The sequence below is a fragment of the Mastigoproctus giganteus genome, chromosome 6 (assembly GCF_048544385.1).
Source record: "Mastigoproctus giganteus isolate SK-2022 chromosome 6, ASM4854438v1, whole genome shotgun sequence".
Taxonomy (NCBI): Eukaryota; Metazoa; Arthropoda; class Arachnida; order Uropygi; family Thelyphonidae; genus Mastigoproctus; species Mastigoproctus giganteus.
Genome location: NC_143580.1, coordinates 214,145,074 through 214,164,268, shown reverse-complemented (window position 1 = coordinate 214,164,268; position 19,195 = coordinate 214,145,074). Strand labels below are relative to the sequence as shown.

The 19,195-nt window shown below is 37.4% G+C and overlaps 1 protein-coding gene across 1 annotated transcript in view; it reads left to right on the top strand.

Annotated features, from left to right (window-relative positions):
* Window positions 1-19,195, top strand: part of tw (Protein O-mannosyl-transferase 2) — a 169,624-nt gene that overhangs the window by 44,244 nt on the left and 106,185 nt on the right. The window contains exons 6-7 of the mRNA XM_090376720.1: window positions 5,651-5,716; window positions 8,521-8,614. Coding sequence (XP_090232846.1) covers window positions 5,651-5,716; window positions 8,521-8,614 — 160 coding nt within the window. The remainder of the gene's footprint in view (window positions 1-5,650; window positions 5,717-8,520; window positions 8,615-19,195) is intronic.

The window sequence follows — 19,195 nt, the reverse complement described above, 5'->3', positions numbered from 1 at the left end:
TTTTAAAAGTATGATCTAAAAGTATGGATAGTGTGGAAAAGTGAACTGAGGGCCAAAACTAGTTTTGAAATAAAGTAATTGATTCTTCTATTCATAAAGTTTTAAATTGTTCTGTTATTGAGCTTGTGTTTATTTATTTATTTTTTAGCTTTAGTAAGTTTAGCAAGTCCTTCCCATATTTTTCTTGGGGGGGGGTGGTCACCAGTTCACCTGAAATAATAATAATAAAAAAAAAAGTCTTGTTGACATAATGACATAAAAATAAATGTAAACTAATATTATTAGACTACAATACTAGCCTTTTAACATTAAATGCTCTTTCATTTTTTTGTTTCTCTTTGCTGCTGTTGTCCCTTAGAATGATTGGACCCTACGATGTAGTTACATTAGCTGTGGTAATGTGTATATTCTTTTGCACATCTTCCTGAAAAATGCTTAATTAAAGAGTGCAAATGAACTTGTATTATTTATTTATGTAATTTAAGGAGCTGCTTATTTATTATTATTATTTTTTTAAAATTAGCTACTGCTATTCTGAAAAGTAAATAATAGGAAAAAAATTAGTGTGTATAATTTAAAGATAATCAATTTATTCATTTTTATTTTATATTTCTGATGATAAAATAAAAATGAATAAATTCAATAGTTCAGTAATGTTCAGTTTTGCTGTTGAGATGGCTAATTTACAGCCTAGCTTATAAATAAGTCTGTCCATTGTATAGATTATTATAAGTTGGGAAAAGTTATTCAGGGTCAGTTAATATTTAGGAAAGCAGGCAATGTTACTTGTCAGACGTTTGATTTAAACATTTTTCACAAAAAAATTATGAATTATTTTTTATAATTAATTAAGGTACTAATTAAATGATACGAAACAGTTACTTTTAGAATTGTTTATTTTTTTTTTAGGACTGTTTCCTAAAATAGTAGTCTCCTAAGTTGGATGTGTGTTTAGTGCATGTTGGGAGATTAGTATTAGTAATGGCCGCATGGTGCAAGAAAGCCTATGGCTTATGTTGCACCAGCCAAAAAAAAAAAAAAAACCCCGAATAAAACAATGATATATAAAAAAATAATAATAATAATTAATAGAAGAAAAGGAAATTAAACCTATCATCCTATATGTTTCCCTCATCCGAAGGTACTATCCAGATGACCTTTGAATTTCCCCAAACTGTCAGCCTCTGCCACCCATGTAGGCAACGTATTCCAGTAATTTATAACTCGATGGCTAAAATAAAACTTCCTGCAGTCCAGTCTAAACATTTCCCCCCATAACTTGAATTTATATCCCCTAGTTCTAGCATCATTTATAATCTTGAAAATTTCGTCCTCATTCATTTTACTGATGCCTCTCACAGCCTTAAACACCTCAATCAAATCTCCTCTAAGGTGTCTAGTTTCCAAACTCTGCAACCCACATATTCGAAGTCTTTCTTCATAAGGACTCCCTTTTTCAGATCTCACCAGGCGAGTTACCCATCTTTGCACCCTTTCGAGAAGCTTGATGTTTTTCTTTAGGTGCGGTCTCCATACTTGAACACAGTATTCCAAGTGTGGTCTAACAAAAGCCTTATATAATGGGATTATCACGTCCTTATCTCTACTTGCAAAAGTTCGATAGATCATCGATAGGACACCATGGGCCTTCCTTGCAACCTGTTTACAATGCCCAGAGAATTTCATGTCTGACCGTATCGTAACACCCAAGTCCCTTTCCTCCAGTACTGGGTTTAGTTGAACTCCACCAAGTGAATAAGTTATTTTGGGATTACTGTTTCCCAGGTGTAATACCTTACACTTTGTTGGATTAAAGCATAGCTGCCATTTTTCTGACCATTCCTAAAGTCTATCTAGGTCTCTCTGAAGAAGCTTAGCATGACAGTGATCATTAACTACTCTTCCAATTTTAACATCATCTGCAAATTTAGACATCATACCCTCTATCCCTTCATCGATGTCGTTTATGAAAATTAAAAACAACAGTGGTCCTAATACTGATCCTTGGGGAACCCCACTTCTTACATCAACCCAATCTGAGGAATAGCCATTTATAACAACCCTCTGCCTCCTGCCCTGAAGCCATCCTGCTATCCATCTAAGGATTTTCCCAGTGACTCCAACCTGTTCCAGCTTATAAAGCAACCGGTCATGTGGGACTGAGTCAAAAGCTTTGCTGAAATCTAAATAAACAATGTCAAAATTATTCCCTAAATCCAGCTTGTGTGTGACCCTTTCAAAATAGCGAACCAGATTTTCTAAACATGATTTTCCCTTTACAAAACCATGCAGAGTATCCTTGAGAATTTCAATTCTATCCAAATGATCCTGAATTCCACCCTCGATCATCGCCTCCATGATTTTCCCTACCACTGAAGTCAGACTGACAGGTCGATAATTTCCCACTTCACTTTTAGAGCCACCCTTATGTATGGGAGATACATTGGCACTTTTCCAATCCAACGGAATCTCCCCAGAGTCTAGTGATGCTCGCATAATTAGCCTTAATGGTTCAATGCACTCACTTACTGCCTTCCTTAAGATTATAGGGTATATTCCATCAACTCCGGGAGCCTTACTGGCCTGTAGGCTCGAAAGTTTTTTCATTAAATAATCTTGCGAAATTTCACTATCATTAATTACATATTTTTCAACTTCGCTCCCACAATTTCCCATTGCCACAAAAGGTTTTTAATTTGTAAATATCGATGCAAAATAACTGTTGAGTTCATCTGAAATGGCAGCTGGTGTATTTAATACTATCCCCTTTCCCTTATATAAAGGTCTGATCTGATTTGTCCTGCTCTTCTTGGCATTTATATATGTGAAGAATTCCTTATCCCCCTCTTTGCTCTGTTTGCTAGTGATTTCTCATAAACTGCCTTTGCCTATCGAACCTTTTCTGTGGCTCTATTACAGATAATTTTGTAGCTGTTATAGGCTTCAGTACTTTTTATTGCTCTGTAACCTTTCCATGCCACCTTTTTCTGCTCAAGTAATGTGCCACTTCACTATTCATCCAACTTGGAAACCTCCTCGTGGAGTATTTTTTTAATGGTAAATATGCATTCAAGGCATCTGTGATTAATGTTTTAAAAGCATCCCACAGTTCAATTGTATTCATTCTCTGTGCGATATCTATCCAGTTAATAGAGGCCATGTAGTACCTTAAGGCATCGTAATTTCCTTTTCTAAAATTAAAACCCATTCCTTTGCCTTTTACTACTGCTACCTCTCTCATCATCATCTACTGTCAGCCCTGTTATGTCATCCTAGACCTCATCATCACGGGTGATGATGAGGTCTAAGATATTCTTTTCTCTAGTACTTTCCCTGACATGTTGATACAAATAACAATCATCTAGTTGATTTAAAAATTTTGTTCCCAATGTCGAGTTTCCTTCCCATTTACTCCAATCAATTAGAGGCAAATTGAAATCACCCATAATAAGACAGTGACGCTTACTTTCCCATTCCATTTGCATGTAGAGGCTTTCATCATAATCTTCACAATCACCTGGTCTTGAGATTACTCCTACTCGCATTATACCTTTGTTTCCAACTATCTCACACCATACAGATTCTATACTAGCATGTGAAACGTCTGAATCCGGGAAAGCTATCATCACACTCAGGCTGCTTCTGATAAGAAGCATTACCCCACCACCCTTTCTATCTACCCTATCCTTCCTAAATACATTATACAAGCCATACTGAAACTCATCATCTCCATTTTCCGGGTGGCACCATGTCTCCGTAAGCCCTATTATGTCTGCGTTACTTGTTTTAACCAGCAGTTTGAATTTGCTCATTTTATTGACGACACTTCTAACATTACTATATAAACAATTAAGACTTACTGTTCTTGTATATTTAACAACCCTAACACAACCCTTGAAGCTTTTTAGCTAACTTCCCTGGCATTAGCTACCCACTCACTTGAAACGTTTCTGCCCCCAGAACATCTAGATAATATGTCCAGTTGGGGTAACAGATAAGATCTCTTGAGGTATGTGTAAGAGTTACTTTGACCAATATCAGATAAACGCGTGTTTTACCACATCCCCCTCCCCCTAACTAGCAGTTTCCCTGAACCTTTAAGGTATCTTCAATAATACTGGCAAAAACTTTTGCACCACCTTTGTTTAAGTGTATCCCGTCTCTACAAAACAAATTCCTTCTACCTACAAGTGTGGGCCATGCTGATAGAAATTTCCCCGCTAAAGACTTGCAGAGTCCTTCAAGTCTTGAGTTAATCCACAAGGCTTTTAACATATAATCCCTCTTATCGTGTCTGGGCAGAATTGCAGATACATAGACATTGTGGCCTAGCTCGCGGCATTTCCTCAGCATGGTCCTGTATTTTTCCAACAAATTGTCAGATCATGTACGTTTAATGCCATTAGTCCCCACATGAATAATAATATCCTCTTTACCCCCCTTAAAATCCGACAATCTGTTGGTGACTTCATTAATAGTTGCTCCTGGCAGACATACCCTGATTCTATTCCACCTATCCTTATTACAAAAAATATTCCCCGTTTCCCTGACAATGAGTGTCTCCTAATAAAACAGTCCTTTTGAACCAGAGTAGTTTGCACTTGTTTTTTCTGTTTTAAGGCCTGAATCCAGCGTGCATCACTTGGTAGATTGCTGGAGTCTTGAGTCCCTGACGAGCTCCCAGATGCACTATTCTAAAGGGCAAGCACCCGTTTTTTTAGTGACTCAAATTGTTCCATCAGTGCACCAAATTGTAATTTAAGATGAGTGCACTCCTTACATCAATCACAAAGAAAAGAATCCCCAGGTGAGGTAGGATTAGTCACCAGGTCGACCTTGGAAAACATTCCACAGGTTCCGCAACGGATTAAATCATGACTCGCCCATAAATTGCCATCGGGTATTTCCACGTGAGTCACGATACCCTGTGACATGTTTAAGGCAGATCTTGTAATTACCATTATAAAATTAGCTAAATATCAATGAAAATTAACTTTAAAAAATGATATCGATAATATTATAAAAATCAAACTATTACATGGTAATCTGCAATAAATCAATATTTATTAATTATGAAATGTTTAGTTTTTCGAAACATAATTGAAAATAAATGTTTTTTTAATACTTCAGTATGCAGCTTTGTTTGATTGCGCAGCTTTATTTGATCATGCCATTGATCATGCATGTTCAAGTGCAGTACATGGATTTTGTACTTTAACTTCAATTTAATTTTGTTTTGTATTTTTTTCTTCGTCATCTTTTAAAATTATATGTGATTTTAGGTATAATGCTTTCCATGTGAATGATTTATAAATAAAAAAAATATTAAACTTATATATTTAATTTTTTATTCCGGGGTGCACGTTAGTCCTTTTAAGTAAAATAAGGGTGCACAACCAAAAAAGTTTGGAGCCCACTGTTCTAAAAGTTGAGATGATGGAAATGTTGGGTACCATTTAACATTCATTGTACAAATTAATATCAATGTATTATAAGAAATAAGGTATATATGATAAAACAAAGGAGCATCAAGAATTCCAATTCTGTCTCTTATTTAATATTTTTATGAAATAACTTTATTTTTTATTATTTAATGTGTAAACCTGTGCTTTCTGTAATGGGAATAAAGAACTTTCATTTCTTTTCATAGGCCATTCAGCTTCCTTTGGTGGTTTTGGTTAATATGGACAGGTGTTTTTATTTCTTGTGCCATAAGGTAAGGAGAAAAACTAATTAGAGATGTATTGGAATAAAATTTAATACCAGTAATTGATATGCATTAAAAGGTTAATACAAAACATGCCCTTTTGAGGTGTGAAGTGTGCAGACATGCACTGGCATTGTCTCCTAGTCATTGATTTATATCCATCATGTAAAAAAAAAATTTAATATTATATTTAGAAAGCTTTTTTTTTTTTTTGTTTGTTGCAGTAAGTTTGTTCCACCACTACCTTAAAAATATTATTAAATAATTAAACATTTTGAGTAGACAGAAATGTTAATCTCCCTGGAAGCAGAAGACCATATTCAGCTTGAACTGAAGATTTCAGGGTTCGGCCCTGAAATCTTTTATTCAAAACTGAAGAGAATTGAATTTGCAGAAAAAATTCTCCAAGTGTGCAAAATAATGAAATATTCTGGTGTGATGAGGCAGTATGCAAGGTCATTAGACATGTTAACTGATTATGTTTATTGTATCACTAAGAAGCACATATCCAAATTTATAAATTCAAATCTCCAAGTTTGCATAATTTTCTCTGCTGGAATTTTCTCTTAGGAGTTGTTGGACCATTTTTTTATGGTATTATGACCTCACACAGTTATTTATCAATATTACATGATTTTTTTTTATTATTAAAGTGGCTGTTTATACTCCAGTGTGACCACATAATTTCAGAGAAGTTTACAATACAGGGAGAATACAAGGACATCATTGTATTTAGTAGTCAAATGAGCTTGAACCACAGTCACTCGTGTGTCGTTGTTGTTGTTATGTTGTTATTTGGTTTTTAGGAGCATTAGCAACTAAGGCCATATTGCTCCGGGATATGCGGTGGTCATTCCCTGAATGACCTTTCCGCATCCTCCGTATTTGGTGGTGACGGGCTCGAACCCCGGTCTAATCAAGAAGCGTGTGCTACGCACTGCTGCTCCTTCCCACCTGGCTACGGAGGCGCCTCACTCGTGTGTCACATCTGTACCCTTGTGCTTGACCACTAAGTTATGGTGGCTGGGAAAAATCTCTTTTCCATAAAGGATAGTGCTCTTGCATTATTTCTTTGAAGTTAGGAAATTTCTAAATGAAAATTTGCCAAACAAATAGATTGCATGTTGTGGTCCTATCAACTTGTCATTTAGGTCACCAGATTTAACCACCTCACTTTTTATTTGGGGATATTTAAAAGAATGTGTCTATTCTAAGGAACCTTTTATATAGAGAATGCAAAAACAATGATAATCGAAGAATTTGTCATGTGTATTTTTGAAAGTTTGCAAAAATGTGTTAAAAAAAGAATGCTTTCATATGTTGAGGGTAAAGAATGCTAATCTGAAGTTCAGCATACCTTTCTACGTGGCCATAAAATTTTTTTTGGTTTGCTAAATGATAAAAGTTTAGTTTATATTATTAATGTTTCTATATTTTTCCAGAGAACTTAAAATTCAAATGTACCCAAACTTTTGGTGCACATTATATATATTATATATAAAATGCAAGAAGTGCCAATCCATGATATGTGTTATTTTTTCAATATATTTGTTATATATCTGTTATTATTGTATGTACAAGTAATATATAGTTTACTATGCATTATTTGTATTACTGACTTTGTATATGAATTGCACGAAAGTCAGCCACCATGATCTAAATTTTGATGCCAATTTAACTACCAAATAACTATTTGGTAGTTAGCTGCAAACAGATCTGATGCATTTGCACTGACTTGCATGTTAACTCATTACACACCATTAGGCATCTCTCATATTGTGGAGTTGTACTTCGCAACTGCCTTGCCATCATTGCAACACCAGGGTGCCTGCCCACCCACTGAAGAGGAGCCAGTCAGCTCCGAAACGGTGCTGTCTGGATGGTGGCATCTGCTGAGAATAAGTAACAATAGTCTTCTCCTATGGTGAAGAGTTACTTTTTTGAGGTAGTGCATTATCATGGCAACTCATTGTGAAGGTATTCACAATATGAGATATACATAATGATGCCAATTTTATAACTATTTAGTAGTTAGCTGTGAACAGATCTGATGCATATGCACTAACTTGTAAGCATGTTAACTCACTACACAACTGGAGGCATTTTGCCCTAAAATGCAACGTGATAAATTGTGTTATTTATGTTTAGCTAAGATATTCAGCATATTTTGTAGTGGCACTCTGAGGTGATCACTTCTCACTTATGCCTATCAATTCTAGATCTGTACTATCTGTAATCACTTGGAAGTTCCAATCTCATCCAAGATGCTGTGTTGGTTCTCTAATCAGCTGTGTGTTGTGAACATTGGTATTGGATATATTAAGCTTATGCTGTGATGAACATTGGCCATCTCATCACTGAAGATTTATTGATATAAATTTTCTAGTGTTTATGTCTACTGACAGAAAATGAAACTATGTTTATGCTAAAGTTTGCCCTCAGAAATATCAAGTTTATATCAAACAAAAGTACATGGAAGTTTTCAATCCCAAATAATCAAATCTTTTAAGTCGAATCTCAGAATTAACTTTATAATATTGTAAAGCTTATAACATATGATATTAAGGTGTATAATTTTCTACCATTCAAAAATATATTGTGATACCCTTAATGCTCAGAAAACAGCTGCAGCATAGTGAAGATGCAAATTTGATGTTTCATATACACTACTCATAACTATTTCTAATGCAATTACCAGTCATGTTATTTTTTGGTATTATCTTTTTTCTTTTTTTTTTTTTTTTGTTTCTAAAATGATGTATTTCTAACTTCCAAATTAATTTTATTTTTATTTTTTTATTTATTTAATGCAGTGTCAAGTTTGTTGGTTTGTTTGTTGTTTTGCTCATTGGGATATATACAGTAGCAGATCTCTGGGAATTGCTGGGCAACTTGGATGTTCCAATTGTAAGAAATTTATTCCCTTTAAAAATATTAGTTAATAATAATATGGATATTTCACATATGATAGATAATACCATGTATGATAAATTTATATTTCTCTTTGTAGATAAATTCTTGGTCAGCAATCCCAAATATAACAGTGAACCAATTTATTCAAATTTTCAGCTCTCTAAACTTGGTTTTTCTGAATTGGCTTCTATAATTTCCCCTCTCTCTCTTCCAAACCACTCCAAATATGTGCCACAACCAATCAGCATCTTTTTACTGTCCAACTTCAAACTCACAGAACCTTTTCTTCTTCCTCATTTATTCCTTCAACTTCCATTTTCTGGAACAGCCTCCCTTTATATGTATTTCTTAAAAATATATAATCTATAGAAATTCAAGTCTAATATCAACAAGTATCATCTTTTGTTTTCTCAACCTTCAACCCATGACAGTACTAAGTAATTTAGGGTGTTGATACCTTCCACGTTTGGGGTTTTATTAAAAAACACCAGCATTTGTGGAGAAGTTAAGAGTGAAAGAGCCATCTAGTATCACATGTAGTGAGTGGTCAGAAAGAAAACTGGCTTAGAAAATTACAAAAAACAGTTGGTAAACCATAAGATAGAAGCTTATTTAGAAGATCTTTATAGCAAACCTTATATAAAAAAAAAAAAAGCCTTTGAAATGTCAAGAGCAATTGCTTGAGTTTCACCAAACTTTTCCATTGAATTTGTCCTTAAATGGATAACATAAGCAAGCATATCACCAGTGGATCGACATGGGCAGAATCCATATTGGCAATCATTGTTCAGATGGAAAGTTTTTATAGTTTAGTAGATGGTAGTTAATGAATTTTGCCATTACTTTAGAAAGAGTAGAAGTGCAATGGGATAATAATTGGATGGAAGAGTTTTTCACTCTTTTTTTAGGAACTGGCTGGATATGAGTAAATATCCTAGTAGAAGGAAAAACACTAGCAGAATAAGAAAGTGTAAAAAAAGTGGTACAGAACAGCCAGCAATAAGCTTAGAAGCATTTTGAGAACAAGTGGAGACATACCATCAGAACCCGGCACTTCCTTGACATCAAGGTTGTTCAAAATTCTTCTGACATTCCTTTGTTCACAAGAGACATTGAATGGAGTGTACTGTGAATGGTAGAAGGTGGTTTATCATGATTATCAATACAAGAATTAGAAGAAAAGTAGGATGCTAGCAGGTCAGCTTTATCTTTAGCTGAGGTGGCATTAGAACCATTGGGTTTTAACAGAAGTGGGAATAGAGATGGGCAAAAGTTGTGACCAATAACTTTGGCAAGAGACCAGGATGCTCGACTACCATTTGGACAAGAAGCAAGTTTACTACTCCTAGTTTGAAAAAAATCTAGTTTGGATTGATTAATAACTGCTTTACAATTGTTGTGAGCTGTTTGACATGATCTGGCAGAAAATGAAACTGGAGATTTGGATGCAAGCCAATTTGCAACATTCTTATCTTGAACAGATTTAGTGCATTTGAGAATCAAGGTTTAGATAAAAAGATGAAATTTTAAGGTGGAGTGGAGTGTGGAATAAAGAATTTCATCCCTAGAGGAATAATTTCCCTGGCATGATCTGAGCAAACATTGACATCAGAAGATCTAAAACAGTAATCCAACCAAGAAAAAAGAAGGATAGAAATCTTGCAGGTCATCATGTTTTACATTTTTGTAATGATAAACAATGCAAGGCTGAGAATGGCCATGGGAGAAAGCTTGCCAATTTATGATCTTAGGTGATTGAAATACCATTCACCTCAGCTGTGTATCTGGAAGGGGTTTTTCTGAGTAAAAGATAAAAAGTGTTGACTGTGTAGTTGGGATTGTCTGGAATTATGGTTGGTAAATGAACAATCTGTGAAGACAGTAAAAAGCATTAGAATCTTGGCCAGCTGGGTCCATGTGACTGGAAAACTGGAGCCAGTTGTTGTGAACATTAAAATCACCACAACAAATTACCTTCCTGTTGGCGCCTCCGTAGCCAGGTGGGAAGGAGCAGCAGTGCGTAGCACACGCTTTTTGATTAGACCGGGGTTCGAGCCCGTCACCACCAATAACGGAGGATGTGGAAAGGTCAGGAATGACCACTACATATTCACGGAGCAATATGGCCTTAGTTGCTAATGCTCCTAAAAACCAAATAACAAACAAACCTTCCTGTTAGGAAAGTTGGACTGGAAAAAATCAGTTTTCAAAGAAAGCAAGTCAAAGTTTCAAGCGGTGGCTAAAGGCAAATTTCACACATTTATGCCCCCTCAAGTGTAATCTGAGGAAGAATTCCATCAGCATTGAGCTTTCTCAAACCATTCAAAGCCTTAAACATGTCAATCAGATCACCTCACAGGTGCCTGGTCTCCAGACACTGCAATTTGCAGAACTGAAGCCTTTCTTGGTAAGAGTCAAACTTTGTTCCCCCTCACAAAGCTTGTTGCCCTTCTCTTTTCTCATTCCAGTAGCTCTACATCCTTCCTAAAATGGGGTGCCTCTGTAGCCAGGTGGGCAGGAACAGCAGTGCGTAGCACACGCTTCTTGATTAGATTGGGGTTCGAGCCCGTGACCACCAAATACGGAGGGTGCGGAAAGGTCAGGGAATGACCACCGCATATCCCCAGAGCAATATGGCCTTAGTTGCTAATGCCCCTAAAAAAAAAAAAAAAACCAAACCTTCCTAAAATGAGGCTTCCAGACCTAAATGCAGTACTCAAGGTGTCACCTGACCATTGTCTTATATAAAGGGATAATTATCTCCTTATCCCTGCTAGCAAAATTCCTGTGTATCATTGACAAAAACTCTATTAGCTGTCCTGGAAGCCTGTCTGCATGGCTCAGAGAACTTCACATCTGACTGCACAATTACCATCACGTCTTTTTCATTATCCAATACCCTGAGCATAGTACCACACAGTTTATATGTTACTCTGGGGATACTGTTACCCATATGCAGTACTTTGCATTTGTTAATGTTAAACTTCAGTTGCCACTTCTCATCTGCCTAACTTTTCTAGATCCTGTTGCAGTAGCATATTGTCATTATTGTCGTTAACAATCCTGCCAACCTTTGTATCATCTGCAAACTTTGACATCAAGCCTCATATACCTTCATCAATATCATTGATAGTTAGGTGGTAGATGACTTTCATCAACCGGTGAAATACCACCACTTTGCTTATTGGTGAAACCCATGTTTAGTCTCTAGAGCAAAGTTTCCGGCATCCCCCTCCCTCCCCCCATACTTCTCCTTCAACTCATGCACGGTACTAAGTACTATAGGTTTTGATACCTTTTGTGTTTGGGGTTTTCATAAAAAAAAAAAATATGGAAAATAACAATGGGCCTAACACTGAACCCTGGGGGACTCTACTAATAACATTAGTCCATGAAGAGCAGTGCCCATTGATTATCACTCTGTCTTCTTCTATTCAACCATTCATTTATCCATAGCAACGACTTGCCCTTAATGTCACACGGCTCTAATTTGTGCAGTAGTCTTTTATGTGCAAGAGTACCAAAAGCTTTTCCTGAAATACAAGTATATGAAATCAAAATTATTTTTTGCATCCAGTTCCTTTGTGACCACATCATAGTATCCAATTAAATTGGTCAGACAAGACTTCCCCTCGACAAACCCATGATGTGTCTGAATTATTACTGCAGTCTTGTCTTGATGATCCTGCATTGCTTCTTTAACCAGTTACTCCATTATTTTCCCCAGAACAGAAGTTAAACTAACAGGTCTGTAATTACTTTTGTCACCCTCTGATCCTCCTTTGTGAATTGGGGATACATTTGTGCATCTCTAGTCAATGAGGACCTCTCCTGAATTAGCATTAGCATTAGCATTAGTAGAGGCATTTGATGCAAGAAAGCAAGCTTATGCAGCATCAGCCAAAAAAAAAAAAAAAAACCCACTTCCACTTCACCCCTCTGTTCGTTCAAAATACCTGTCCAGCTGAGCCTTAAACTTATTTAGGCTATCAACCTCCACCACAAGGGATGGAAGTCTGTTCCACCAACCAACCAACCACCCTCTGGCTAAAGGCAAATTTCCGCACGTCTATCCTACATCTGTCTTTCCTCAATTTGAATTTATGCCCTCTCAGGTGATTTTTCTGAGCTAGAGGAAGAATCCCATCAGCATTGAGCATGCTTAAACCATTCAAGGCTTTATACACCTCTATCAGATCACCTCGCTGGTGCCTAGTCTCCAGACACTGTAATTTGCAAAACTTAAGCCTTTCTTCGTAGGAGCACCCCTTTGTTCCATTCACTAATCTTGTTGCCCTTCTCTGTACTCGTTCCAGCAGCTCTACATCCTTCTTGAAATGAGGCCTCCAGACCTGTATACAGTACTCTAGGTGTAGCCTGACCATCGCCTTATACAATGGAATAATCACCTCCTTATCCCTGCTGGAAAAATTCCTGTATATCATTGACAATACTCCATGAGCTACTCTTGCAGCCCGTCTGCACTGCTCAGAGAACTTCATATCTGCCTGCACAACCACCCCCAAGTCCCTTTCATTCTCTACCACTGTCAGTGTAGTACCACAGAGTTGATACGTTGCACTGGGGTTGCTGTTTCCCATATGTAGTACTTTACATTTGTCAATGTTAAACTTCATTTGCCACCTCTCAGCCCATCTGCTCAACCTTTCCAGATCCTGTTGCAGCAGCATAGTGTCAGTAGTGTCCTTGACAACCCTGCCAACCTTTGTATCGTCTGCAAACTTGGACATTAAGCCCGATATACCATCATCAATATCATTTATAAATACAGAAAACAATAATGGACCCAACACTGAGCCCTGAGGGACTCCACTAATAACATCAGTCCACGATGAGCAGTGTCCATTGATTACCACTCTCTGTCTTCTCCCCCTCAACCACCCCTTTATCCATAGCAGCAATTTGCCTCCAATGTCACACTGCTCCAATTTGTGTAGCAGTCTTCCATGTGCAACAGTATCAAAAGCCTTTCTAAGATCCAAGTATATAATATCAAAGTTATTCCCTGCATCCAGTTCTTTTGTGACTGCATCATAGTATCCAATCAAGTTGGTCAGGCAAGACTTCCCCTTAACAAAACCATGCTGTGTCTGAGCTATAACTGAAGTCTTGTCTAAATGATCCTGCAGTGCTTCTTTAACCAGTGCCTCCATTAATTTTCCTGGAACAGAAGTTAAGCTCACAGGTCTATAATTACTTGTGTCAGCCTTTGATCCTCCTTTGTGAATTGGGGTCACATTTGCACATTTCCAGTCTATGGGTACCTCCCCTGAGTCCAAGGAAGCTCTCATAATTATGGCTAAGGGTTTGCTTACTTCCTTTGCTGCCTCCTTTAATATAACTGGATAGATCCCATCCACCCCGGGTGCCTTTCTTGTGTTTATCTTCAACAGTTTCTCCTCCACTTTACTCCCAGTTATTTCAAGATTCTGTAGCTTACTGCTAGAGTTGAATACACCTCTGGCATTCCCCTTGCTGAATAACTCCTCATGTGTGAATGTCGATGCAAAATATTCATTTAGTTTGTTAGCTACCTGAGCAGGATCATCAACAGTTGACCCATCAATATCAAGTGGACCAATCTGATTCATCCCCTTCCTTCTAGAGTTTACATAAGTAAAGAACTCTTTGCTGTTTTTCTTTGCATCCCTTGCCAAGGATTTCTCGTAATCTGCCTTCGCCTGCCTAACCTCCTTTGTAACTTGGTTGCATATCAACTTGTATCTATCATAGGCTTCTGTGTCATGTGTTAATTTGTAAGTATCCCATGCATTTTTCTTCTCTGCCATATGCCTCATTAGTTCATCTGACATCCATTTTGGCCTAAACCTTGAACAATATTTCTTAGTTGGTATGTAAAGCCTAGTAGCTTCCAAGATAAGTTCTTTGAATGCTTCCCATTTTGAATTTGCTGTTGGTAACATCATCAGTTGGTCCCACTGTATAGAATTTAAATACTGTCTCAGTCCATCGTAGTCGCCTTTACGGAAGCAATAACCCTTCCCTTTACCCCTAATGGTAGTTACCTCTTTGAGTAAATCCCACTTCAGCACACTGTGATCACTGCCACCTAGTGGTTCATTTATCTGCAGATTCTTAATGCATGAAGAATCACTGCTGATAATCAAATCAAGAGTATTACTCCCTCTAGTTGCCTCCCGAACATGCTGATGTAGAAAACAATCATCCAATAAATCCACAAAAGCCCTGCTAGTGTGTGAGTAACCAGCCCCCAAATTCCAGTCAATATCTGGGAAATTAAAATCTCCCATTATAAGACTCTCTGATTTACTGGCCCACTCTATTTCCCTGTACAGTTCCTTATTATACTCATCAGAGTCATTAGGCGCATAGCACACTCCTACTCTCAATTTTGATCTCCCAATGCTTATGTCACACCAAACTGACTCAACACTGCACTGTCCAGCGATGTCGACTGGCTTCACTTCCTTGGTTTTTATGTGTTTCTTAACTAATAGCATAACCCCTCCCCCCTTCCTATCCTGTCTATCCTTTCTGTAGACGTTGTAATCCCCAAATTGCATTTCTGCATCCCTTATATCTGTGTGACACCACGTCTCTGATATCCCAACAATATCTGCCTTTGATGTTTTGAGCAATACCTCAAATTCATCAAATTTATTTACTAAACTCCTAGCATTGGTGTACACGCAAGTATACCTGCACCTGTTTCTATTCTTAGCTACCCTAACACAACCCATGTGTTTGCTTGTACCGCAATGGCTCCCAGCAGTCTCTGAAATACCATGCATCTTGTTTTTCAGGCTTCTGCTCATTCTAATAGAAGCAGTGCAAGAATCTCTTTCACCTCTGCCAGTGGCTACTGTCAATCTATTGGTCTTTGTGTCCCCCCAAGCTAGCAGTTTTCCGACCCACCTAACACTGCCTCGATAGCATCAGCAAATATTCTTGCACCCTTTCTATTTAAGTGTATCCCATCCCTGTAGAAGCAATCTCTCCTGTTAACAAGTACAGTCCAGGCTGAAAAAAATTCTACCCCTTGAGCCTTGCACAATCTTTCCAGGGCCGAATTGATCGACAAGGCTCTCATCATATACTCCCTCCTATCGTGTCTGGGCAGAATTGCAGACACTTTCAAATTCAACCCTAATTCTCGGCTTTTGTTCAACAGTGACCTGTACTTGTTAAGTAATTCTGCCGGTCTCCTACTCTTAATATTATTAGTGCCAACGTGTACAACTATATCACCTTTTGTGCCCTTAAAAGATGATATTCGCTCTACAACGAATTCAAGGATGCTCTCATCATTATGGCTAAGGGTTTGCTTACTTCCTTTGCTGCCTCCTTCAATATAACTGGATAGATTCCATCTGCCCCAGGTGCCTTTTTTATGTTTAACTTCAACAATTTCTCCTCCATTTTGTTCCCCGTTATTACAAAATCATTTAGCTCCCTGTTAGAGTTTAGTAAACTTCTGTTCTCCCTTTCCTTACAGAATCCCACATGTGTGAATGTAGATGCAAAATACTCATTTGGTTTGTCAGCTACCATGAGCAGGATCATCAACATTCGAAGCATCATTGTCAAGTGGATTAATCTGATTCATCCTCTTCCTTCTAGAGTTAACATAAGTAAAGAAGTTCTTGCTGTTTTCCTTTGGCATCCTTTGCCAAAGATTTCTTGCAATCTGCCTTTGCTTGCCTAAGCTCCTTTGTGACTTGATTTCAGACTAGCTTATATCTACGAACCCTTTCCTTTACACCCATTGTAGTAGAGGTAACCCTTGTATAACATGGTAGTTAGGTTCCTATAAAATGTCATGTTGTGCAAAACATTGTTATACGGGACTAAGAAAAAGTACAGAAAGGGGGGTTACGTTCCAAAAGCTAAGAAAAATACACTATTTCGTTAACAAAACTAACAAAAAATACCATTCTAGATTTCGTGTATCTTCTGCTCTCTTTAAAAAAAAATCAGTAATCTGGGTTTGTTTGCTTTTGCTTGATAAATCTTTGTGAATTTCATCATAAGGAACTAAGCATTTTTGAAGTGCCCTTTTGAACTTTGGACTCCTTTCTTTCATTAAAAAAAATGAGATTCTAATTGCTCGGCTAACTTTATGCCTTCCCGTCTGCTTTTTAGTGTAAAATTTGAAAGTTTAGAATTTTCATCTGTGCTATCATCCTTTGAATTGATTTGGTTTTACCTCCAATGCCATTTCCACCAAATCCGCTTTGCCAGCCTCTTTTTCTGCCAGTAATTCTTGAACGTCTTCAGTAATCATATCTTTTTTTTATTATTTTAGGAGCATTGACAACTAAGGCCATTTTACTCTGTGTATGTTGTCTATAAATTGCGTGTGTTCTGAGGTTGATTTTCTGTTTTGCTGGATTAAAACCGGAGTTTCCGGAAAAAAATACCATGCTACCTTCGCCTGAGCCTGACTAACTCTGTCACGTTGTGAAAAAGACCCATAAAAATTCCTCCCGTCATTGACAGGATTCGAACTCAGGTCTTGAGTGGAGTGGCAGGCGATTCTCTCAACTCTACTACCCACGAGGGTTTTAATAGTCATATCATCAAAACCTTCCCCTCCTACCGATATAGCAAGTTCCACTATCGCACCGATTCCGTTTTCTGCCCTTTCGACCATATTTCCTGAATGAACTGACTCTGACAATACATTTTTCCACACACATTTAATGTTGACGGTTTTACTTCTTTCAGCGATAAAGCTATGATTTGGATACAGTCCACAATTTTGAAATTTTTCCATGCCTCCATTACTTCTACAGATTCGGAATCAATATTTTTCCAAAATCCATTGTAACGATTTTCTGATGTAATGAGTTTTAAAGGTGGATATAATGCCTTGATCTTATGGTTTAATGAAAGAAGTTGTATTAACCTAGTACAACTGTGGTGGTAGGAACATAACTTCAATGTTTGAATGACTTAAATCTTTTGGATGGCCTGGTGTTCTATCCAATAGTAATAAAACTTTGAAATCTAGATTTTTCCACAAGTTCAATAGCACAGAATGTAACATGGGGATTTCCCAACAAAATAAAATGTAGGGATTTCTCAATAATTTTTGTTTTGACTAGTGAGTCAAAAGTGGGGATTTAAAAAGAGTGGAAATGTTGAAAAATTACATCCAACATAATAGCAGGGTTTTCCCTGCACAAAAGCTCAAAAATACCCTGTTATGTGAGGTTTACCGAAATTCTCTAACCATGTTAGAGCGAAACCGTGTTCTAGAAGTACCGTGTTATACGTGGGTTGCCCGTAGTTGAATCAGCCAATAATTGGGATTCTGCCAGAAGAAGTAACTGATGCTTGGCAGACTGTAAGTGGAGATGGAAATTACTAAGATTGGAACTGAGACCACATTTATTTGTGAGATGAAAAACAAAGTGTCTGGGAGGTCTAGTTCTTTTCTTAGATATGTTTGTTTGACTGGTCATGATATATTCAGCAATAAGAAATTGCGGGAGGCCTCCATGTGTGAAGTAATGAAATTTTTGGAAATGGCATACTGCAGCAAGAATACACTAGTTGATCTGGATGCCTCCTGAGAGTTACCAACAGGTTTGTTCCAGTGGACTATCTAGTGGCCGGCCTGTGAACATAATTTTAGACCTGTATCCCCAATATAAGGAAGATTTGGTTCTCTCTCTCTCTTATTGCTGTCCCTCGTGTTACGCCTGGTAACACAAAGGGTCAGCATTTCTCTGTGTGGCGTGGACGGACACCACACCTTGGCCCCTTCTTTCGTTGGTCAAATATGCGTGGTGAACTCCAGTATATTTAGGTGCCATATTTCAGGACTTGCATCTGGGTTATACCCAGGGTTGTTTATGGTACCACCATTGTGAAGGTGCAAGCAGAGGGTTTGGTTGTTGCAGAACCACTGGACTTTGCCAAAATTTGGTTCACTTGACTCAAGTGTCACCTTAATATCAGTTCTATCAGCATTTTAGACTCCCTGGTAGCAAGCCCAGCTTGTCATACCTGAGAGAATGTCTATGACAGTCTCAAGGACTGAGTTAACTCATGTTAACTCATTTTAAAAATGAGTGCCCCTTTTTCAGTATATGCAGTGAAATTTTTAACTATGATGAAAACATATCAAGCAGTGCATATACTGATTGGCCCTGCTTGTAGTCAATATCCTGAATCCTCATGCATGCTATACATGTCAAAGAAGCAAAGGATAGCAAGGTTAATAAGATAGTGTTACTGCCAATAGTGACATATAAAAGCATTATTGTTCTTGCTGAAGAATGCTCTTATATTGATGAGGGAGAATTTAAGTGCCCACTTTCCCTTACATGACCTCCTCACCCCTTTTGAATTAGATTTTTCAAAGATAATTTGAATATGGAATGCAGTCTCAAGATAAGCAGAAAAGCTGAAAAATCCTTTATTGCTTTAGGGAGCTTTATAAAATGAATTCATTCAGTTAATGGGTCCTTGAATAGGTGTATTCCTTGAATGACTTTGAAGGAATACACCCCTTTTATAAAATGAGGACTCTATGTATTGGAGTCTAAACCACCAACTAAGCAG